The following is a 25,859-nucleotide window of genomic DNA, read 5'->3' on the forward strand; positions in this document are numbered from 1 at the left end:
ATTCATTATGCTAATAATACAAGGAGGATTAATAAACCAAAATTTATCTCAATCTACAAACATCATAACCAACTGCAGCGGAAGCAATGTATTCAAAATCAAAATTATGATGTTTAAATAGAGATATAACTTATTAATTTGATACATATATCTTCAATTATGCAGGCGTGGGAAGAAAATATCCAACCCAGATCGAGAATCACAAGTTCTCACCTTGTTCAGACTGCTAACGGTCAAAAATTTGAAAAGACAAAACCCTATTCTTTGTCTTTTAAGCAGCCAACGGGCATAAATTAAACTTAAAGGATATGCTACAAATGATGTCGTATTAGTTGTTCTTCGAAAACCAAATAGACAGACTTGATATAAAAGACTTAGTTTGCTGCAACATTGCAGATTTTTAAGGGTACATGTAGCATGATTTGTTTTGCAGGGAAGGGTACACAAGTGCAAACGAGGATTCCATGGACATGGAAACATGCTACTTCGACAGCTGCACAAACGATGTACTACCGCAACGTTTTGATCCCAAGGACATGTATCAGCAATACAAGATTAATCTTCACAAAAACATTATAAATGTGTCGGGTGGTTTTGTGGCCAGATCAATGTCCAAAGATGGGTACAATCCGGAGATTTTTAAAAGAGACAATATTGACCGACTAAATAATTCGGCCCTTACAGCAACCCTAGAAATTTCTTTGCAAACCAAGATCAATTCCGGCTAAACCATCACGCCTATTATTGCTTTGATTTTAATACCGTCAATTTGAATTCAAGAGCAAAAACCTTAGGCTCTGATACCACATGTAAGACTAAACTTATCCAATTTATAAGTTAAGAGATTAAACTCATGAACCACAAATTTATACAAGCATTAAAATCACAATTCGATAAACACAATAACAAACTAACCCGTAGGATAGCGTAGGCGATCGCAAAGTCCACAGTGGCCACTAGCACCGCTACGGTTGAGCATGACTCTGCCGTTTCTTTTATCCATTCTTGGACCGACTTCAAAAGCTCATTATGCTCATAATGGTAGAACAGCTCATCCTCTGTCTGATCCTTGTTGTGGTGAATGCCGTAACGTGGTGGTTGTATTGTAAGATCGTAAAAAACAGTGGAAGCCAAAGCAAACTTCTAAACAGTGCACCTTCTCCTCTCTTGCAAAACCAAAAGTACTCAAACTAACAATAGGTCTTAGTTCAATATTGAGCGTATGTTTTGTGAGAGCAGTGGCTTATGTTTTTATACTAAACATAGATTGCCCTATTACAATCCTACAAGGAATACAAGACCAAATCCTTGTACAAGTATGAGTTCTATTCTCAAGCCAACAATAGAGTTCCAATCCAAACCAAAGTCGAATTAACTCTTATAAACACATTAAGACCTCTTTATACCAATCTGAAATAACAATGATTATTACTAAACTGTGAGAATCACACTCATACTCTAACAGTTTCATCTACCAAAAATAACTTTATGTGGCCTCGCTCCTCGGCGATGACCAGTTGTAGTTGACAATATGAATATGTTGCATCTATTATCTTTGTAACAGATTTGTGTTGATGGCTTTTGTGGTATTCGTTTAGGGTTTCTTCAAGTTGTTTGTTCAAACATATTTTCCTAATCAATTTCTTGGCCATTGAAACAATGCCCCAAATTGGAAAAAATCATATCTTCCGTTCCGCTCAGCCGCTCAAGCGTTGTATTTACAAGAGCCGCGGCTTGGGTCAGTGGTGGTGATTTGTCCGGACCCAGAGAAATCACAGTTAAAGTCATGAAGGCCGTTAGCCTGGTAGTATGTATTCATGAGGTAAGACGCACGGGCCCTAACGTTGTTATCGAAGCAAGCGCCGCCTGGCTGAACGGACTTGCAGTCAACGCCGGTGCCGCAGATGTAGTCAATGTTTGATTGCAATGCTTGGTCCGTGGCTCCTGGTTTTGCCACGCACCACTTCTTGCCGCTGTTGTTGCCTCCTGCTGCCGGTGTTGCCGGTTTTGCTGGTTTGGCAGGCTTTCCCTGTTTCCCGCTTTTTGGTGCGGCTGGTGTAGAAGGTTGTGTTGGAATTTTCATTGTTGGTCCAGGAGTTGCACCACCCTAAATCATACAACAATTTAGTATGCATAAGACATTATTATTGTAATAATAATATTGTCAATGCAGACGTGAATTAAGCCACATTATTAAGAAAATATGTGGTTCTATTATACTCAAGTTCAAACTTCTAATCGTTAGAATGTCGATTTGTTAAAGAATAATTTCGTTAATATGTACCCAAGTAAAGAACATGAAGTAACTAAAATTTTATGTTCACCATTCAGTTGACAACGTTTCATTTGTTTCCTATCTTGATTCATTAAATTACAAATTTTCATAAAACCAAAAACTGATATCATCGGTTCACTTTACACATTATTTAGTCATAGCAATTCAATTCAATAAATTAGATGAATTTGCAATTATTATTTTTGTGAACTGTATTACTTTTCATCTTTTAGTGAGGTGCAGAAATATTCCATGTCACATTACTTAATAAAGTAACAAAAGTGAAAGGGAAAATCACAAGACGATTAATCAAGAACCATTATTACCAACCTGTTGATTGCGCATAACCCCAGCATTGTAAACCGGAGTCATGTCCGGTTTGAACAGCCCCCAGTTCTTCTCTGCGGCGGGACCGGGTTTCTGGTTCTCATTGAACAAAGCAAAGATGTAAGTCTCGAACTTACGGTTCGGCATCAATGGCGTACCCTTCCCAGACTCAACATGCTTGATCAAGTTCCGGTTGTAATCCACAGCGTTCTGAACCGAGCAAACCGGGAACTCGCAAGCCGAAGGCCAACCGGTCTCGGCCGCAATCAAGTTCACGTCACTGAACCCGATTGCCTTGGCAGCTGAGTAAACCGCGTCCATCAACCCATCGAACATGTTAGTGTAAAACTTGCCGGTGAATTTATCGTGCACTCCCTCGTTTGGTCCGAAAAGAGCGTAGTTCTCCTTTTCGGGTGACCACCCGAAGTACGGATACGGATTGACCATGAAAGGCGATTTGGTTTGGCTACAGAACCGGAGCATTTGGGTCAGAATTGGAATCACTTCAGGTCTGAACCTGCCCATGCTGGGGGGTTCGGAGGCCAACATGATTCCGAGCGAGTGAGGGGTAGAGACTTTGACGTCTTTAATCCCCTCGAGGACCAAAGCGTTGTTCAAAGTCTTCATGGCAGGGACGAGGCTCGACTTGAGAGCATCGTCCCCCCAGTGAAGGACCTCGTTTCCCATGCCAATGTACTTGATTTTGCTTGCAGGGTAAAACGGCTTGACGTGATCAATGATCCAACGGCGAGCAGTGCGGAGCTTGGTGAGGCTTGGGATCTCGCCGTTGGGGACGGTGATAGTCAAGGAGATGTTGGAGTTGGCGAAGGCCTTGATGATGTCGGGGTTGGCGTCGAAGATTTTGACGGCGTCGATGTTGGTTTGTGTTTTGAGGAAGTTGGCGACTTGGGCCGGGGGCGGGAGGTTGTCGGCGAGAGTACCGTAGTTTACGCCGATGGAGTAGGCAGTGGCGGCGAGCTGAACGAGGAGGAGAAGGGAGAGGAGAAGCTTGGTGGTAGCCATGGTTGTTTTTCTTTCCTTTTTTGTGGTGGTGTTTTGGGAGGAGGTGGAAATTCTCCTTTTCCTTTGTGGGATTGGGGAGTTGGCGGTCAAGTATTTATAGTGAGGAAAGGGGAAAGAAACTCAGGATACAGGCAATAAGAAGATAATGGACGATTGGGATTGTGACCTGTAGTTGGTCAAATATCAATTTTATTTGTAATTGCTATTTACTGCTAATTCTATTGAATTTTCTTGATGTATGCTTAATTACGAGGTTGAACTTGATCTCTTTATTACACATCAAAACCTTAAAATAACTACCTTAAAACGAATAGATTATCTATTTGGTCATGTTATCACATGGAAATAACAATACACCGTTACTAGTTTAATCAGAAGTGTGTGATGATGTGTGTATCCATATTTCAACGTGTTCATTGATAAGTCATACTTCACCAGGGCCATCAGCTCTTGCATCTGATCTTTCATTGTCATCCTCTGATCCGCACGTTTAAAACACAGTGAACAAAGCATCTTCAAATTTCGATGTTCCAAAATATCCAAAGTGTGAACCGAACCAAACTTTTAGGGGGTAATGTTAAGGGAACTAAACTTGTAAATTAAATGATATGAAAGTTGATGATTGAATTATTATTAAGGATTGATAAACGTGCTCATTTTTTATTAGTAACAAATTATTTAGCTTGCAAATTTAGTCTACAAATTTAATCTTCATAACATTATTCAACCTTTTGACCTAACTTTCCCGAAGTAGCCACCGTGTCAGTTTTCCATTGGCTGTCCACAAAAATAATTGTCTAAAAGCTAAGGAGACTAAATTTTTTGAACTAAATTTGCAAACTAAATGATGTGTCATCAATAAAAAGTAAATATATTAATGAACACTTAAGTAATAATCTAATTATCAACTTCTATCATTTACTTTACAAAATTTAATTTAAAATTTTAATCTCCCTATCCTTACCCTTGCGCACATTGATTTTGTTGTCTTTTTTCTTTTCTTCTTTTGCTTCCTTGAAGGCAATAAAGTGATGTGTTCGAGTGTCTTTGGGCGGTTTGTAACTTATGTAAATAACAAGAGGCTGAGGATTAATGTCCAAGAACACACAATTCGGCACGCATATCACCCCAAGAATGCAAAGCACCTACTCTTATTATTTTTCTGCAAGGCATCAAGAAAGAAAGTTTCTAATGAGGGTTTAATAATTTTCTAGCCCGAATTGGGATGACTCTGGTTGTTTATATGGTTTTTGGTTTTAATCCAATGCTAGCTCTGAGAAATAAGAGCATTATAGTTTTGTTGAAACGAAAAGAATTAGGATGTTCAAGAAAATTTAAGTCGAAAAAGAAATAAACTGTGATTAACACCAAGTTTAAGCAGTTGCATGCACATATATTTTAATTGGTCCAGTTCATTCTTCTTAAAGAATATGCCAAATGGTTGACATGCAAACTATTCAACTTGTTTTCACTTAGATTGTGACTATAGTGAATTTGGAATGTATGACACCACATAAATTACATGTACACAAATTATGTCAGAAAGGAGTTTATACCTTGTACATATACTTGAATGATAAGGCATTTGCCTCTTTTCAAAATGGAACAACGAGATTGTTAGTGTAAAACGTCTAGCTTGGTGTTTTCTTTGTTTTCTGGAAGGCGCTGGATCACATATAGGTTTGATTGGTTGTGTGTATTTTCTGTTTTGTCTAGCTCCATGATATATATTTCACACAACGTCTCGTTTAAAGATGTAGTTTTTTGTTTCTGATAGTCACATTTGAATTTTGTAATATCTTATGTGTTGAGGTTAAAAAAATGTCATATGCAAACCCAATTAAATCTCAAGGCCCGATTGTGATACAAGCCCCAAGTCAAGCCTAAATGCATGCAAATGTGCGGAATCTCGAAAGGAAAATATTCGCAACCATGTCACACTCTGATAAATAAACCAAACGTTTGTATAAGTCACGGTAAGCCCATACAAATCCATGCATATTCATCATGACAAGCTCTATCACACTAACTACGTACTATGCACGCTAAAATGAGCTAAAGTGACACGTCGGGGCTTGCCTAGTGAATTGTGGTGTGGATGGTTACAAAAATTTATCGAGCCTACGAGGAGTCAAGATTATGAAAGACTTTGGGATGCTTGAGAGCCCAAAGATCCAAGCTCACAATCTTTGAAGTTCACATACGTGAGTTTGAGAGAGACCAGACCTAGTTTTTCCTTTTCCCTAGTAAGCCAACCAAGTCAGAAAAAAACTAGACTCAAGGTCTTAAGTTCACGTGAAAGCCCAACAGAGCCCGCATATAATGAAGAATGACGCCGACCTTCCCATCCTAGCTCGAGCAGAAGAATGATGAATGAAAGCCAGGAGACACATGTGGAAGCCATTAAACAAAATAATATGTATAATTATGAATAGTAATGTCACATTTCAAAACACGTCTCACATATGTTTGAGTTAATTTGTAAAGATTCCTTTTGATATCGAGCAATTAATATAAAGATAAGAATGGACAATTGTTAAACGGGTTTGAAGGACAAAAGGCAAATAAAGCATATCACACTTAAATGCGCACACAGTTTTGCGCACATAGTTTTGCACACACAGTTTTACGCCCACTGCATTTTCAAAATCGATGTTCAAGATCCTTCCACTTCATCTATAAAAAGAACCCAAGACAAGTGCATTTCATATGTGTTTACAAACAAGATAGACTATATTGATTTATATTTTCTTTAGGTTTTTATTTACATCAAGAACATGATGCAAGGTTTTGAGACATCTGATGACCATGGTGAAGGGGAATGTGATGAGGGCTTTGGAGAATTTGACTTGTATGCATTTTTTAATGATCGAATCGATGATTTACCAGATGTACATATCACCATCATCATAGGCTGCTAAGGACTTCAAGTCTTCACCCAGGAAAAAGAGTGAAAACAAATATAAAACAAAAAACAAAACAAAGCTTGAAGTCACGGGCCAGAAATGGCATACAACGTTGCTCAAACTCAAGTTGAATATCAATTTGAAAACAACTGCTTGTCGCCAATGTCATTGGCGACAGCACAAATTATTGAATCTAAGGTGACTCTGAGGGTAAGGAGGCGTGGGGCAAAGCCCTTTACGTCGACCCTCCATGACCACACCAATGCTAAATACAGCTGGCTACTTCCCGGCTGGATCATAGAGGAAAGGGTCATGATGCTAACTGGTCGGCTCTACAGGGTAAGCCTCCGCATTATCCCCTTATGCGATCTACTGTGATCAGTCCGGAAAACCATGGACCAAGAAGCATGAAGTGATTGATAATCGGAGCAGAATGGGTATCACCTTGAGCCAATTGCTGTTAGCATAATCAAATTCGCTTTTCCTCCTTTCTGTATATGTATTTCAGGTGATGGTTTTCTTCACTTTCCTTCATTCCTTTGTTCTCTACTACACCCTACACAGTCGCATCATTTTTTTTCCTTGGATATGCATGTGTGTACACATAAAAGAAACAGAAACTCAATGAAAGAGAGCCTTTTGAACGCAGTGAAGATCATTTCACCTGCAGTTTTATTTAGACCACCATCAAAAAAATCACTGGGGTTTGAAAAATCTGTTTCAGGATGCTTAGATGCGTCATGAAACGTAGGGATTCGAAAGTCTTTTTGAGATTCTAAAAGCACTTGCTCTCGACTCTCTCTTTTGCTTTCGACTCTTCTTCTCTTGTGAGTTTTTTCCTCATGTATTGCCGCAGCATTGAGATTTTACGGTTACTGTCATTGTCCTCGGTTTGGATTCTTTGGGAAAAACCAGCGAGCATGGACAAGCTTGTGGCATTATTCGAAAAATATTCAATAAAAAAGAGGGTTAATTATGTAAGAAGCTAATAAGGATGTCTAAAAATCATTTCTATATAAAAAAAATGAGTGACACGGAGAAAGTTGCGTTTTTTTTTTCTAGAGATGTTTTATTTATTTACGGATCTTATGCTAATAATAAATTTCGTCAAATTTTTTCTTTCCTATTTTCTTATTTCTTTGTACATTGAATCTCTTCACAAATGATGCGTGTCATATTCATTTCCATTAATTCATATAGATTTCTTTCAATGTTAAGCAATTAATGTAAAGATAACAGCGAGTCATTGTCAAACAAGTGAGAAAAAACAAAATCAGATACGAGTGTAAGAGTAATGTTATGGATACTAAATTTGTAGACTAAATTAGCAAACCAAATTAGGTGTCATCAATAGTAAATAAGCACGTTTATCAATGATTAAGTAATAATTCAATCATCAATTTTCATATCATTTAGTTTACAAAATTTAGTCTCCCTAGCATTAATCCGCGTGTAATATCCATTTCAATTCATTCGTATAGATTCCTTTCAACGTTAAGTAATTAATGTAAAGATAAGGATAAGTCATTGTCAAACAAGTGCGAAAAAATAAAACCAGATACGATGTATCAAAACTTGATATCACATCGACAAAAAGATAATGCACACAAATTTACAGAGTTGCTATCTAAGTTCCTCTTTTGCAGGACTTGTGAGGACCCCTTTTATATGAGCCATCGTATTAATCTAACCGTAGCAAAACTAATAAGATTATATAATCCTCTTATACCTAAACGAAATGAAACTCCAAAAAAACAGGGTTCACGACTTCAGATTTAGTAGGTTGAAGAAGAATAGGCCGCGATTTCAGATTTCGCAGGATCCTTGGACTTGGGAGAGCAGCCATGTCTTCTTTTCCCTCGTCTTCCCTTCCCTCTCCTCTTCTTTCTTGTTTCTGTCATTTCTGGTATTCATTCTTCCCTAATCCTTCGTCCTTAATTAATCTCAAATCTTTCACATCCATCGGTCGATAGGGGTGGGTTCAAATAACCGAAAACCAAACCGAACCGAGGCCGAAAAAAACCGAACCGAAAAAAAACCGAACCGAAACTGCCAAACCGAACCGAACCGAATCTGGCTGGTTCGGTTTCGGTTTTTAAGGTTCGGAAACCGAACCAAACCGAACCGAACCGAACAGATATATATATTTAATTTTTTTTCAATATTATAAATAATTTAGTGATACAATCATAACAAGACATAACCTGTTACCAAGTTGGTTTGCTTGAAACTTTTCAAGCCCCTGCGCATGGGTTCGAATCCTCATGCCTCCAGGGTTTCAGAAAAGTTTTTTAGTTTTTTTGAGCAATCAACAACCTTTTAACTTAAAATTAAATATAAATACTTAAAACCTGCTGCTGTGAGGAATCGAACCCCTTCCGTCCAGGGGGGATAATTCCTTCAAGCCAACTTGACTGTAGGCTTTGTGTTGTTATGATTGTACCAGTAATATATTTATAGGTTTCTAATATTTAATGCTTTATAAAATTTCTTAAGATTAAAAACCCTAGCCGTCACTCTCCCAATCCCATTTCGGTTTTCCCTTTTCTCAATCACTCTCTCCCCTCCGCTATTTCCTCTCTGCCTCTCTCTCTCTCTCTTTCTCTCCCCTTCCTCTCTTCCTCCAAATCACTATCTCTCTTTGTGGATTTCGACGGTAGCAAAGAGGAGAGCCAAACCACAGTGGCAGTGGAGCAGTCCAGTGGCACAACATGGGACTGATGGGCAGTTGACGGCGGACGAGGGCAGTCATTAATCGTTGCAGATCCATGGATAATTTTTCAAGTTTTGTTGAGAGTATTTACTTTTTAAGTTTTGTTGCGTCTGTTGAATGGATAAGTTTTGAGCTTATATATCTTGGTGTTCCGGTATCTCATTATCTTCTATTCGTATTTTTAGTATTGCTGATTCACTTTAAGTTTGTTTATTTGCTGAGATAATGCAATCTGAGTTGGGATTTAATATAGCTTCTTAAAAAGTACTTGATCTGAAAGCAATATGAGCAAGTCGATACAACCTAATCCCTGAACTCGGTTAGTCGGTTGTGTTACTCGATTTTTTAATTTTTTCAATGTTCGAACAGGGGTTCGTTGCAGATCCATGGCCAATCGTCCCAGTTCGTATTTATTTGATGCAGAAATTTCTGCATCTTCAATGCTCTAACTATTGCAGATTTGTTTCAGATTTTAAAAAAAAAATCATGGAAAAAACCGAAAAAAAACCGAAATCGAAACCGAAAAAAAACGAAACCGAAAAAAACCGAAAAAAAATGGACCGAACCGAACCGAAATTTCGGTTTGGTTTCGGTTTTAGCAAAAAACCGAACCGTTTCAAACCGAACCCAGTCCTATCGGTCGATCTCGCATTGCATTGCATCTAGAATTCTGTTATGGATTACAATTAAACAGAAAATAAAAGGAGGAAAAGAAAAAACCTTCACAATTTGGATCTGCCTCGATCAAGGAAAGGGGGGTGGTGGTGGATTTACCAAATTATGTAGCCTGACTATTATTGTTGTACAAAAGCTAGTTATGGTACTCTTCGTTGCTTCTTTGACTCGATCACTCTATCGTTTCAATTTCGAATATTGGTTCTATAATTTCTGCGAAATCTGCCGACTGCGTGAACTTTTTTTTTTTTTGTGTTTCATTTTGTTTAGGTGTAACGTCAGTTTTGCTACCGTTGGATTAATCTAATGGTTTATATAAAAGAGGTCCTCACAAGTCCTTAAAAAGAGGACCTTAGGAGAGCAGCCCTGCACAAATTTATGCCCACAATATTTTCAAACTGCCAATCTGGATTTTTCCTTTTTCATATAGTTACCTTGAAGAGCATGCCGATCCACACCATTCGCCTTTTTTATTCATCATATAAATTCACAGATATTATGTGATATTCTGTTGACAAAGTTTAGTTTACTCTCTTATGGGAGTCACCAAATAACAAATAATAGTAGTTAAGAAGTTCATTTGAATTTTAAAATCATTATTTGTCTCCAATATCACTGGCGCTGCACGCGAAGTGGAATCAAAGTATGCTGGCAAGGAGGGGTGAGGCAAAGTCCTTTACATCCACTTTCTACAAAGTAAATATAGTCGGCTGCTACCCGGATGGATAGCAGAGGAAAGACGAATGGTGTGAACCTCAGGCTCTAAAAGGCTACTGTATGCCTCTATATGACCTTGTAGAGCCTTTCGGTTCTCATCGCTGTACCTGTAAAGATATGAACATGAGTATTCGGTGAACAAGTGTCAGTTATTTGGTCCAATTAGTATAAGAAAGCCTTATAGGAAGATGAATGTGAGTTCTTGTAGATAGAGGAATCTGTCATGGAGAAGAACCAACATACACTAGGAAACATGAGTTGTTTCCTAATCGGATTGTAATAGGAAATCCTCATTGGTTTAGGAGAGGTATATGTATATATATATATATGTTGTAATCTCTGCTCTCATTGACACGTTCAGTCAAGAACTAAGTCCTATTCTTAGTTAGAGCATTAAGAGTTCTACCAGAGAGGAGAAGAATTGCAGCATACAGAATTTGGACAGCTGCTGCAATGGCATATTCCAATGGAGGTTCATCAGGTTAGTGTAAATACATTAGTTCATATGTAAAAGGTTTTATGCTTTCTTGATTGTGTTTTCTATGGCTTAAATCTTGATCTTGGCTAATTGATTCTAACATGTGGTATCAGAGCCTTAGATTTAAGTTCTTAAAATCAATCAAGCACGGGTCAATGAAAATAGCCATTATCAGGTTTCGAAACCGGTTCTAAATCTCAAAACAATTTTCCTAAACGGTGCGTTTTTGATAAAATTAGGTTAGATTAATATAACTGTTGGTATTCGAAATCGGCGCGGTTTTTCTTTTTGGGGTTTTCTGGGTTTTGTTCTTCTGCAAAAGAGGACTTTAACTCGTCCCTCTTATTTTGACCCGTTCACTTGCAATCCGAGTAAACCAAATCTTGTTATTGAGTGTTCAATACCTGTCCAAAATTGTTTCCGCTGCGCGGTATTGATGGTTGTCCCTTTAAAAGGTATGTGATCTTCAAAACTCGGATCAGAAAAATAAATATCATGAATCTTGCATAGAGATTTGTATAATGATTTTGATGAACATGAAAGCAGTCATTCTTAGCATATGATTTAGTTTCTTAAAATAATGCATATTAATGGTCTGTATAATGAAAGAAGCCATTCGTAAGATGATTATATCTGGTTAAATTTATGCAAATTTATTGTCATTATTAAGATCATAAACTGAGATATATGGAACAAATCAGTGTGATGGTTGATTCTTATTATACGGTGATCAGTTCATGATCTATTCTGAAATCAATAATCCTATATGCGCCTATCAACTGGTTGTTGTTAAGATTGTATATATGGATATTGGTTATAAAGCTTTGATGTGCAATAGACTGTGAAACGAAATCAGAACTTTGAATGTTCATATGGTGATTTCAAGTTCATCGATGTCTGCAATATCAATGAAGACCTTAAACTTAGCAAACATTCTGATCCTTACTGGTGGTAGCAATTACAAGAAGTGGAGGAGGGATATCAACTTGCTATTGACTCTCAATGAGTTTGATATAGCAATTGAAAATCCCAAGCCTGTAATTAGTGATCAAAGCACCAGAGCTGAGAAGTCAGATTTTGAGAGGTGGTCAAGAGCTAACAAGGTAGCACTTTCCATCATAGAAGCTGGAATGACTGACACTATCAGGGGAGGAATTAAGAAACCAGAGCTTGCTATGGATTATTTGGCTGCAATTGAAAAGAAATTTAAGGAGTCTGAGAAGGCAGAAGTAAGCCAGTATATGTCTGTGTTGACTCAATACAAGATTGAAGATACTGGTTCAATAAGGGATCATATAATGAAAATGTCAGATGCTGCCGAGAAGCTAAACTCCATGGAGATAAACATTGGAGAGAAGCAGCTTGTGTTCATGATTTTTCAACCCCTCCCTACCAAGTATAGTCAGTTAAAAGTCTCTTACAACACTCAGGACAAGAACTGGGGCATAGATGAATTGATTGCACAATGTGTGCAAGAGGAAACTCGGCAAAAGCAAGAGAAAGGCAAGGAGATCGAAGAAGCAAATTATGTGCAACCTGGACGAGAGAAGAGAGCATTCAATAAAGGCAGCTCTTCAGGTCCTGGTAAGAATTCTAAATTCACTAAGAATTCTAACAAATTCAATATATCTGCTAAAGTAAATGACTCCCCTAGAAAATCTATCAAATTTAAAGCTAAACCTAAATATGTGTCTAAACTTAAGTGTTTTTGGTGCAAAACTAAAGGGCATTTAAAAGTTGATTGTGAGATTTTTAAAGATTTTGTGAAGAGCAAAGAAAAGGAACAAGTACTTGTCTGTGTTGAGTCAAATCTTTGTGAAGTACCTGTTGATTCTTGGTGGTTTGACACTGGATGCTCGGTTCACATAACTAATTCTTTGAAAGGTTTTCAAAAACAAAAGGAAATTGGAAATACTATGTATCATGTCTATGTGGGGGAAGGGACTAAGGTTGCAGTGCATTCCATTAGAGTAGTAAACTTAAAACTGAACTCTGGTTTTGTGTTACAACTGAAAGATGTGCTCTATGTGCCTAAAATGAGAAGAAACTTGCTATCTGCTTCTAAAATAATAAAAGATGGTTATGCATTCTCTGCTGATGATGTATGTTTGAAATTTTTTAAGAAAAACAGTTTTCATAAAATTTTGGGCATTGCCCTCTTGTCTGAAAATCTCTGGAGACTAGAGTGTATAGTTGAGTTTGTTGATCAGTCTGTGTTTAATGTCAATTCAAAAAGAATGTTAGAACATGATTCATCTTATATTCTTTGGCATAAAAGGTTAGGGCACATCTCTAAAGAAAGGATTCTTCAACTTTGCAAAGCTGAACTAATTCCCAAACTAGATTCTGCCACTGTAACAGAATGTGTTGATTGTTTGAAAGGAAAAATGACCAACTTTAGAAAACTAGATGCCAAAAGAAGCAAAGGGTTACTTGAAATCATACACACTGACATCTGTGGTCCTTTTCCAGTCAAAACCATATGTGGAAACAAGTATTTTGTTAACTTTATCGATGACTTCTCTAGACTGGGATATACTTTTCTGATTAAAGAAAAATCGGATGCCCTTAAATGTTTTATTGTTTACAAAACTGAGGTTGAAAAACAGTTAGGTAAAGTTATTAAAATTGTTAGATCGGATAGGGGAGGAGAATACTTTGGCAGGTACACTGAATCAGGACAGCAAAAGGGACCATTTGCACTATATTTAGAGTAAAACGGCATTGTAGCTCAGTATACAACACCGGGGACACCTCAACAAAATGGAGTCTCGGAACGAAGGAATCGAACTCTTATAGGTATGGTGATGAGCATGATGTCAAGATCCAAATTGCCTGGTTTCTTGTGGGGAGAAGCCTTGAAGACAGCAAATCATATTTTGAACAGAGTACCGAGCAAATCTGTTATCTCAACACCTTTTGAGTTATGGCATGGCAGAACACCTAATTTTGAATACTTTCACGTTTGGGGTTGCAAATCAAAAGCAAGGTTCTATAATCCTAATGAAAGAAAATTAGATTCAAGGACTCAATCTTGTTACTTCATTGGGTATCCTGAAAAGTCAAAGGGCTACAGATTCTATATTCCTCAACATCACACTCGGATCCAAGAAACGCATAATGCAGTATTCTTAGATGATCAAGATGTTACAGATCTGTCGCGGGAAAATTTCATTTTTGAAGAGATGGATCAGCTTCATGACATCCCAGAAGCCCTCAACTACTCTCAGGTTCCATTATTCAGTCAGCCATCAATTAATGAAAGAGAAGAAACACTTGCAGATTCGGATTCTCCCACTGACCACACTATGGAAATCGATGATCAACTTCCTGCACCTGCACCTGCACCTGCACCTGCTTCAAATTCTGACCAACCAGTGTTAAATGAACCCAGAAAGTCCACAAGAGTCAGGAAATCAACTGCTACGAGTGATTATGTTTACTTGCAAGAAGCAGATTTTGACATTGGTGATTTGGATGACCCCATCTCTTACTTTCAGGCCATTGAAAGTTCACAGTCAACTCTATGGCAGAATGCTATGAAAGAAGAACTAGATTCCATGTATAAAAATAATGTATGGACACTTGTGGAGTCTAGCCCTCAAATCAAGCCTATAGGTTGTAAGTGGGTGTACAAGACCAAAAGAGATGCTCTTGGTAAAATTGAGAGACACAAAGCACGATTAGTTGCAAAGGGCTTCACTCAAGGAGAAGGTATTGATTACAACGATACTTTTTCCCCAGTCTCTTCTAAAGATTCAATGCGAGTTGTCATGGCATTGGTTGCATATTTTGACTTAGAGCTGCATCAAATGGATGTCAAAACAGCCTTTCTTAATGGCGACTTAGAGGAATGCATCTATATGAAACAACCACCTGGATTTGTTGAAAGGGGGAAGGAAAACATGGTTTGCCAGCTCAATAAGTCCATCTATGGGTTAAAACAGGCCTCTAGACAATGGTATTTAAAGTTTGATCAGATTGTCTCTTCTCAGGGATTTGAAGAAAACAAATTGGACGATTGCATTTATCTTAAATTTTCTGGTTCTCAATTCATTTTTTTGGGTACTTTACGTTGATGACATTCTTCTAACAAGTTCTTGTCCACAGTTATTACAAAGAACTAAGAAGATGCTCAGTGAAAGTTTTGATATGAAGGATCTAGGAGAGGCACACTATGTGTTGGGGATTGAGATTGTACGCAATAGACAGAAAAGACTACTTGGCTTATCGCAAAAGGGTTACATTGATAGAGTATTACACCGGTTCAATATGGAGAATTGTAGTTGTGGACAAGTTCCAGTTAATAAAGGGGATAAGTTCTCCAAGAGTCAATGTCCGAGGACTGACTTGGAGACAGAGAAAATGCAGGGTAAGCCTTATGCTTCTCTGGTGGGAAGTCTCATGTATGCAACTATATGTACACGGCCTGACCTTGCTTTTATAACTGGAATGTTGGGAAGGTTTCAATCAAATCCAGGTGAAGCACATTGGATATCTGCCAAAAAGGTTCTAAGATATTTACAAAGAACCAAGAATTTCATGTTGGTTTATGGAAATGGCGAATCTTTGGAACTTGAAGGATATACTGACTCTGATTTGGCTGGTGATATAGATGATAGAAAATCGACCGGTGGCTATATCTTCATGTTAAATGGTGGTGCAGTTTCTTGGAAGAGTGCTAAGCAAACTGTGATAGCCACATCCACTATGGAGGCTGAGTTCGTAGCTTGTTTTGAATGGATGAAACAAGCTGTGTGGTTGAAGAATTTTCTGACTGATTTAAAAATGGTAAAATCGATTCAGAAACCAGTAAGGATGTTTTGTGATAACAATTCTGCTGTGTTCTTTGCTAAAAATAATAGAAGAACTTCTGCCTCAAGGTTAATGGATGTAAAATTTCTTAAAGTAAGAGAGGAAGTGAAGAAGGGGATGATTGAAGTTCAGCACATCAGCACTGTTTTGATGGTTGCAGATCCTCTGACTAAAGCACTGCCTATTGGAGAGTTTCAGAAACATGTATCTCGGATGGGAGTGTTGGAAACTCTAGATCAGTGGGAGTAAGTGATCTGTTTCAGAAAGTTTGAAGGTTGCTGCTATGTGAGTAATTCAATTTGGGACCTTGTTTACATTTTAGTCTGAACTAGCTTACTTAGTTATGTTTAGTTTGTTAGTTTGTTTTATATTTTAATAAGAGTCTTTGTTTCGAAACCTAAGGCTTCCGTTTTGGAGTATTGTGGTTTTGATAATAGACTTGTTGGATTCATATGGTACTTTGCAAGGACAATTTGTTTGTTTTAAAAGTTTATATGTTTCAGGAATTTTATTCAGTTATTGAAATGTTGTTTTTCATTGAAGGTTGATATAGATTGTGATCTTTTGAAAAGTGGGAGCATGTTCTGGATTAGTGTTGTTAATCATGTGTCATAATTGCAGATTGGATACATGTGAGTCTTGAATCAATGATTGTTTTGGTAGTAATCTGAGATTCTTGGCTTCTGTATTTTGAAATGCAATGGGACGTTGGTCATGATGATAAAATCTTGAATAAGGCTATGTGATCACTTCTTATAATTGGTAAAGGTTGTGCTTGTTCATGTCTCATGTTCAAGTGGGAGAATGTAAAGATATGAACATGAGTATTTGGTGAACAAGTGTCAGTTATTTGGTCCAATTAGTATAAGAAAGCCTTATAGGAAGATGAATGTGAGTTCTTGTTGATAGAGGAATCTATCATGGAGAAGAACCAACATACACTAGGAAACATGAGTTGTTTCCTAATCGGATTGTAATAGGAAATCCTCATTGGTTTAGGAGAGGTATATGTATATATATATATATATGCTGTAATCTCTGCTCTCATTGACACGCTCAGTCAAGAACTAAGTCCTATTCTTAGTTAGAGCATTAAGAGTTCTACCAGAGAGGAGAAGAATTGCAGCATACAGAATTTGGACAGCTGCTGCAATGGCATATTCCAATGGAGGTTCATCAGATTAGTGTAAATACATTAGTTCATATGTAAAAGGTTTTATGCTTTCTTGATTGTGTTTTCTATGGCTTAAATCTTGATCTTGGCTAATTGATTCTAACAGTACCCTCCTCTAAAACCCAGCCAGAAAGTAGCCAGCTGCATTTATGAATGATGTGGTCATAGAGGGTCGATGTAAAGGGCTTTGCCCTGCGCCTCCTCGTCCTCGAACATACCTTTGGTTCAACTTTTTGTGCCATCGCCAATGACATTGGCGATAAACAGTTCTCATATCCAAAATGAACTTCTTGACCACCATTATTTGCCACTTGGTGACTTGAAGTTCTTCTTTTTCTCTTTTTTATGTTTTCTGGTTGAAGACTTCAAGTTCAGTAAGAACTTATGGTCTCTCAGAGGGATCATAATAGGTCTTCCATCACAAATTCAATAGTAGATCAAATATTTTGAATTTTCTTTATATATTTTTCTCAGGAGCTATGGAGGAGTTCATGACCACGGAGCTGATTTGGTTTGAGGAATGACCGAAACCTGTCTCGCTTTTTGAGGCTGAAATTCCTCGGAATCATTCAGGAAATGATGGCCTCATCGGGGTTGTGGTGGACTTGCGTCGCAGGTTCTTAATTTTGTATGTCTACAAGTTTTCTTTATGGCAGATTCGAGAAGGGCCAATAACAAATATTGTAAATTTATATTTAGTCTTATTATCTGTTTGGGGCCAAAAACAAATATTGTACATTTATATTTAATCTTATTTTCTGTTTGAACGTTTAGTGTTTGTTGCTCAGAAAAGTGCAAAAGCTTGGTGTGTTGTTGCTGAGACGGGGTAAAAAAGGAAGGCCATTGACGGTGGAACCACTGAATTCAGATTTTTGCTCAGACAGGAAGCCGTTTAGTTATTTTATTTTATTTTTTAAAATGAGCTATTGAGCACGAAATTCAAGTTTTGTGATTCAATAATAGCTGCACGGAACAGAGCTATTTGTGCTCTTATAATTGGGCAGGAACTCACAAAATTGTGCTTTATAAGCAATAGGCACGCCTATAAAGGTAATGGACCCCGAAGCGTACCCGCATCGTGCTCATTCACTAAGAGCATGAACATTGTGGCCTTTTACAGCAAAGAGCACAAATAACATATGTGTCCTTTTGTAGCAAAGAGCACAAATAAGCAGTGAGTTTTATCTTCTTCGTTAGTTCTTCTTCGTTAGTTGAAGACTAATGCCTTCTTTTTGGATTTTTATCGGCTCAGTAAACTAAAAAAATAAAAAGATGCGCACATAGTCAAATATATACATTGATATTATAAGCCTCCTCTTTGTTGTGAGTTTGTTCAATTTATTATGTCATAATTTCTTTACTCATTGGATGATTGAGAGAAGGAATCACGTTCTTCATGCACGTGTGTGTTTTATTTTGCAAAGTGCCCATTGACCTACTTCTTCACGCATACACATTCGTTAATCATTACTGGATGGGCAATGAAGTGTATCTAAGAATTGTTCAAAAAGTATTCAAGAAACAGAGTAGATAAAACAAGGATCCGTAAAAAATTTAGGTGTTTTTTTTACAAAGATATACATTATTTAACATCACTCTTAATCAAGGCCGTTGGATGTTATAAGATTTAAAGGGTACACTGGAGTGTAAAAATGTTTGTCAAGATCTTTGTCCAGCTGCCAAACATGCATGTTTGTATATACTTCGAGATCCCATACGCCAAAAATAACAACAACAAAAAACATGTAGAGATTAGGTAACGGGACGAAATCATTCTATGGTTAGAAATGAAAAATCTCAATTTAACAGTTGTTTTAGCTTTGATTTTGATGTTTTTTACAAATACATTCTCAAGTCTAGAAGAATACAACGAGTTTGATCTTCAATTTAAAATATTTACACTAGTGGATACAACAAAAACTTAATTACGTTAAGTATAAAATAAATTCTAAGTGTTTTGGAATGTAAAATGAATATCAGAAAAACAGTAATGGAATATAAGTTAGTATGAACTCAACATAATAGCATGTTGATTTTTTGGACCTAGCTCTAAATGTCCTTTTTTTTTTTAATTAACAGCTAAAAACATTAGAAAGAGAATCCTTTTCGAACCTATCAGTATTGGTTCTATTAAAACTCATTCATAAGAACTTGTTGGTTGGAATGCATGATTGTTCCTATCAATTACATGTTGAATCAATGCAATCTTGAGTGTCTTTGCCAATGCGTACGTATTGCAAATCACTTGTAACTACTTTGTTCTTTTTTAAATACGAGGCATAATTTACCATATGCACTGCTATTAGTCTGGTTTAAGTAAAACAAGGTGTCGACATACAACCAGAATCGTATCCAAATTGTTTTATTATAGAATAAAATCTGCATACATATACTTTTTCCTTTTTCTTTTTAGGGTTTTTAGAAGAAAAAAAAATGTATTAATCTTTGGCTTATTACCTTATTGGTAACTAATTATATGCGTAAGGTGTGTTTGGTGTGAAAGGATAAAGGTGAAAAACTAGGTGGACTGCTAACTGTTAAGTCTGTTATGCATAGTCAACACTTCTTAAATACTAATTACATATTTACAATCAAAATCTAATATGGATTTTGTTTACACTTAGAACTTATTATCTTTTAATAAATTTGGATTCGCAATTATCTCCGCTTTTGGTCTGCTATTTAGATAAGAAAATCTAAGTTATATTATATCTCCACTTTTGGTATGCTTTAAATATGAAAATCCAAATTACATCTCCAGTTTTGGTATGATTTAGATATGAAAATCTAAATTATACATTTTTTACGAGTGCCCATTACTTCTTAAATTTTTAAGAATTTGCCCTTACGTTTTTCTAACTTTTATAATAAACCCGTATTAATCCTAGCCCCCCCAAAAAAAAAAAAAACAAAAAGCCCTATACTGGTTAAAATGCCTTTTCATATATTTCTTCATAATTTCCTAGGTTTCACCTATACTCTTGAGCAACCGAGGTTTCTTAAGTACTTTATCAAACCAATATGAGATTTAATATATATCAACTAAAAACTATTCTGAAATTTTGACTTTTAAGGATCGATCTTACATTATAAATAATATATGATAGTAAGAGCGCTTGCTAGCTAATATCGCGTTTCTACCGTCAACTTATCTTTTAAATTCTCCTCAAACCGTACAAGCTGTTAGCCGCCAAAATTCAGTGTTTCCATAATAAAAACAAAGCTAGAAGCTTCGAATTCTTACACGTGCATGTTCTTATATCGCGCCGACAATATGCATGCACAATTCGTTAAACGTACACTAATGTGCACTTACATTGACTTCTATATACTTACGTACGTAATACACGTATGCCAATATAAGAAATTTGAATCTACTTTTGCTATCCCCTGCCACTAAGTTAAAGCTAAAATACACTAATACTTAATTAACTAACAACTAAGAACATGCAAACGCCATAGTGATAAAAAAAATGATAGTAAATGTTAATTTGTTTTGAAAAATTTTCCGACATATTATAGTTTGCACATGTGTTTGTGGTAAATAAACATAAGCATAACCATTAAGTAGGTTAATATTTTTTTCTAGCCACAACTAGTAGGATATTTAGCAAATAAATCGTGTTACAATACATTACCAGGGGCAGAAGTGAAAATAAATTTTTAATAAGGTATATGGCGAAGTTCCCCGCACACAGTTTTACTTAGAGTGTGTATATATATGGGTTTGAGCTGAGGTACAAAAGCACCATAAGCTCTTGATAAGTTCAAGGTTTCACCCAGGAAAAAGAGTGAAAAAAAAAATCTTTAAGTCACGGGCCAGAAATGGCATACAACGTTGCTCAAGCTCAAGTTGAATATCAATTTGAAAACAACTGCTTGTCGCCAATGTCATTGGCGACAGCACAAATTGTAGAAGCTAAGGTACCTCTGAGGGCGAGGAGGCGTGGGGCAAAGCCCTTTACGTCGACCCTCTATGACAACACCCATGCTAAATACAGCTGGCTACTTCCCGGCTGGATTATAGAAGAAAGGGTCATGATGCTAACCGGTCGGCTTTACAGGGTAAGCCTCCACATTATCCCCTCATGCGATCTGGCCTCATGCGATCTGGTATCTATGTCATGACATTTTTTTTCTTAATGTTGATGTTTTGACTGTTTTCGAAATTTCAAAGGATATGATGATGGAAATCTTTTGAAATTGAAAATTTTGAAGGGAGGTTTTGAAATAGAGGTTTGTGAAAGGAAGTTGCTTTTGCTTCTGGGTAAAATGATTACTAGTAATTACGATGAATTTGTTTTTATGATTTTTCTTATGAGCTAGGAAGAAGTTTATGTATGACGAATATTATGAATTGCTAATAACAATTCATTTTCTTTTTTCTTCAAAAATTGTATGAAAGGAGGATCAAATCATTTCTTACAATCATACCTTAGAGTTGGTCACGTAATCATGAAGAATTCTTTCTCACAGTCACATTTTTACATGTTCGTCACGTAATCAATTAAGAAACGTTGTATATATACTGTGGTAAAATTTCTTGGATAACTATATATTTATATCATTTCCTTTGGATTGAGCTCACATTCCCCTTCGATGTGTAAATTTAATCACAACATTTTCTTTAAGAAAACAAAAAAAGCTTTAATTTTCTCTCATTTTGTAGTTTGTGTGGCATTTTTTTTTCCAAAGAGGCTTTATTATTGATTTTTTATGGCAGGTCTATTATGATCGGTCCGGAAAACCCTGGACTAAGAAGCACGAAGTCATTGAGAGCTGGAGCCGAATGGGCATCATCTTGATTGAGGATTAATGAATCCTCAATCAAGATTAGTTTTTTTTTAATTTTTTTATACAAAGTAGATTGGTTAGTTGATTGTTTGTAATGACCTTCTTAATAAATAGGTCAAGATTAGTTTTTGTTAGTGTATTAACTGGACCTTTGTCCCCTAGCATAATCAAATTCGCTTTTCCTCCTTTCTGTATATATTTTCAGGTAATGGTTTTCATCACTTTCCTTCATTTCTTTGTTCTCTACACTCTACACATCCGCATCATTTTTATTTATTTCTTGAATATGCAAGTGTGTGCGCATAAAAGAAACAGAAACTCCTTGAAAGAGAGCCTCTGAACACGAAGATCATTCCACCTGCTGTTTTATATTAGGTGGTAATTTAGACCACCAAACAAATCCTTGGGGATTGAAAATCTGTTTCGGGATGCTTGGATGCGTCATGAAACCCTAGGGATTCGAAAGTCTTTTTGAGACGCTTGTGCATGATGAATCTGTACGGATTTTAAATAAAAAAAAAAAAAAAAAAAGCACTGCTCTCGACTCTCTATTTCGCGTTCGGGTCTTCTTTCTCTTGTGAGTTTTACCTCTTGTACTGCCGCAGCATTGAGATTTTATGATTACTGTCGTTGTCCTCGGTTTGAATTCTTTGTGAAAAACCAGCGAGTTTAGACAAAATTGCGGCTTCAGTTTTGGCTACTTAGTATTATGGTTTAGTGGTATTCATCTTCATCACTTATAAGTAAGAGGTTTTAAGTTTGATTCTCGTCAAATGCGAATTTGAACCACATTATTATGTCTAACCCAGTGTGAGGCTTAGCCTACTCTCACACCCTTCGATGTAGATGCTATCGTTTGTTCAAAGCAAAAAAAAAAAAAAAAAAGAAAGAGAGAGAGAGAGCTATTTGGATTCAGGGCCGACCCTGACCTAGTGCCGGTTGGGCGACCGTCCAGAGCCCAATTTAACCAGGGCCCAAAAAAGTTGATGGTGATTCATAGTTTTTCTTTTCTTGGGAAAGCAACGTAGCTTTGTGGAATAGGGTAGAGGTTTTTTTTGTTTTGAACGAATAGAGTAAAAAGCATGGGGAGTAGGAGGAACCTAATTATGTATTAATTTACCATTTTTAGTTTTAGCCTAAAAATAATAAAATCATATATAAGGTAATAAAAGTATTATTTGACAAAAAAATGTATTATTTATAAATTAAGCAACACATTAACTATTAGTTTTGGTAGGATTTGGGTGGGGTATTATACCTACAATAAGCAACAATAGGCTCATCTATAAACTATTATAACTGCAATTTGAGCGTGGGGAGACTTGCCTTGAGTGAGTTAAACTAACAACAAAGTATAAGTTGGTGTGTGATTTGTGTGCTAGGAAGAAACCACGCTAACCATGATACAAAATATCGCTAGGCGTGGTTTACTAAAACATCATATTTTATTTACTTTGCAAGTTAGATAGACAGTAATAGTAACAACAATAGTAACACTACTACCAAGAGTTGGGATTGATTGTCATTGCCTGCAAGTCACCACTTATGCTAACAAATGTAAACTCTTGTGGCAAGAGTTTGAGCAGATGTTGATAAATGTTTTAACACTTGCTGGCACAAGGAAGTGATTCTTCTGTCTCTGTTTCTCCTTTCCGGTATTTGGATTCGGTGAGGTCTCTAAGCTTCTGGACCTATCAATTACTCTGAACCAGCCTTTTTCTTACTAACCAGGTCCATTCTATTTTTGTTTTCTTAGCAATAGAATGGCCTTTCTCTTGCATAGATTGATGTTAATAATTGTATATTAGTTTGTTTGTAGGTTGTCATTTGAAACCCTTTTCTTGCTCTTTGAACTGTTTTTGAGTATTAAAAGAACGAAAATTAAAAATAATCTGCAGATTGTGCACATATGAGTGGCAAAACAACTTGCTTATTGTTTCTAGATCTTCAAAGACAAACCTGATGTATAGGGTTAAGTTTCCTTTTCGAAGAAATGAAAAATTGACTACGGCAAAGATACATAGTTGTATGCGGCGGGTGGTTGTTAATTACTAATGTTGTCTCACTTCCACCATTTGACAATATATCATACAATGCATAATGCAAACATAGATTTTTGCTTTCTGTCATTTATGTTTATTCCACTGTTAATATATCATACAGTGCAGAATGCAAACATTGATTTTTGCTTTTTGTAATTTATGTTGATTCCACTGTTAATAATTTGTCTACCTTGATTGTGCAGGTGTTCATTTTGTACATTGTAACGGTAACATTACTCTTTGAGATCCTTGCTCTAGCAATCCTTAAAGGTGTGGATTGTTTTTTTTTTACATTCTTTTTATTTGCAAAGTTATGTTTCATAATCATATCTTGCCTTTTGTTTCTTTAATCGTCTCCATGTTGCTGGTCCTTAGTTATCTTGTTTTCTTGCACGCAGCTGAGGGCCCAAGGTGAGGAGATGAAGACCTGTGTCGGGAGGGTGCAAGAACTTGTACAAGCCATACAAATGTCCGGCCTCCAAATCTCGCTACCAGCACCTCATCTTGCTCCACCTTCAACCTCAGAGCCACCTTGCCTTGTCGATACCCAGTAGCCTGATATATTAAACCTAGTTCACTTATAGTTTTTTCTTTTTTGTTCGGACATCTTGTATGTACATTTTCATATATTTTATAATTAAATACTTTTACTTGGTTAATTAATTATTCTTTAGAATTTAATTACAATATTTATAAAAAAAAAATTTAATTATTTTTCGCTAATTGAAAAAAAAAAGGTTTGCGTGACACACGCCTTAGGATGTGCGTCGCGCAAAGTATCTTTGCACGACGTAGGACGTGCGTCGCGCAAAAGTACTTTGTACGACGTAGGCAATGCGTCGTGCAAAAAACTTTGCACGATGTACGACGCGCGTCGCGTAAAAGTACTTTGCACGACGTAGCACGTGCGTCGCGCAAAATTACTTTGCACGACATAGTCCGTACGTCGCGCAAAGTGGCTTTGCGTGACGCATGTTATTTATTCGTCGCGCAAACCCCTACCGTCGAATGTACGTACGTCACGCAAAGTGTTTTTTTTACTAGTGTTTCCAGCAGCGACCCCCCCTGCTCTCATGCTCCTTTTTAATTACAGCGTTCTTATGAAAGTTTGCATTGCAATGAATAATATAAGAGTAATGCTAAGGAGATTAAATTTGTAGACTAAATTTGCAAATTAAATAATGTGTCACTAATAACAAATAAGCACGTTAATCAACGCTTAACTAATAATTCAATCATCAACAACCACATCATTTAGTTTACAAAATTTGATTTAAAAATTTAGTCTTCCTAGCATTCTCATGCCTAGGGTTCCTATCTATTAAGAAAATATCATTGTGATATTAATATTATCATTATTGTAAAATAGGTACTATCCTAAATTAGTGTAGATCAAATCCCATCAAATGTAGATTATGGCTTCTAAGATATGCATGATTGAATATTGTACTTAGTATGTATATTTTGTTTTCTTGATGTTTGTGAATATCAAAAAATTTGTTCAACCAATTTTATACTATTCTTTGACCAAAAAAAATAAATATATATATATATATATATTATTCAAACTCTAACGAAGACAGAGTATATGGAGTACAACTATAATGGGAGTGGAGGTCCAAATGAGATAGGCGTGATGATTAGAGATCATGAAGTACCACATAGTAAGCGCTTTCATTATCTTGAATCTATAACACCCAGAAAAATTGAGCAGACAAAATCTCAGAAGTCACAATCCCTGCATCCCCGCTTATTTCCAATTTGTGGAAAAGATAAACAACTGTAAATGAAAGTGTAATTTAGGCGGTTCGCTAGATGGAATGAGAATGTGGAAATGTTTTGAATGAAAATATGTTTGTGTTCCATAACTCATGAATATGTTTGTTCCATCTATTCGGCTGAGAAATGTTTCAAACGAGA

General features: G+C 36.5%; 1 protein-coding gene and 1 long non-coding RNA gene across 2 annotated transcripts; one reads left to right on the top strand and one right to left on the bottom strand.

Annotated features, from left to right (window-relative positions):
• Nucleotides 1–1,182: 1,182 nt before the first annotated feature.
• Nucleotides 1,183–3,942, bottom strand: LOC103426384 (glucan endo-1,3-beta-glucosidase-like). Its single transcript, XM_008364479.4, has 2 exons — nucleotides 2,606–3,942; nucleotides 1,183–2,107 (listed from the first exon to the last, which is right to left on the bottom strand). The coding sequence occupies exons 1-2, from the start codon at nucleotides 3,623–3,625 to the stop codon at nucleotides 1,706–1,708; spliced, it is 1,422 nt and encodes a 473-aa protein (XP_008362701.1). The 5' UTR covers nucleotides 3,626–3,942; the 3' UTR covers nucleotides 1,183–1,705.
• Nucleotides 3,943–23,381: 19,439 nt separating this feature from the next.
• Nucleotides 23,382–24,598, top strand: LOC139194429 (uncharacterized). Its single transcript, XR_011579250.1, has 3 exons — nucleotides 23,382–23,628; nucleotides 24,143–24,209; nucleotides 24,338–24,598. It is a non-coding gene; the product is annotated as an uncharacterized lncRNA (long non-coding RNA).
• The last annotated feature ends 1,261 nt before the right edge of the window (nucleotides 24,599–25,859 follow it).

Source organism: Malus domestica, chromosome 01 (assembly GCF_042453785.1).
Source record: "Malus domestica chromosome 01, GDT2T_hap1".
Lineage (NCBI taxonomy): Eukaryota > Viridiplantae > Streptophyta > Magnoliopsida > Rosales > Rosaceae > Malus > Malus domestica.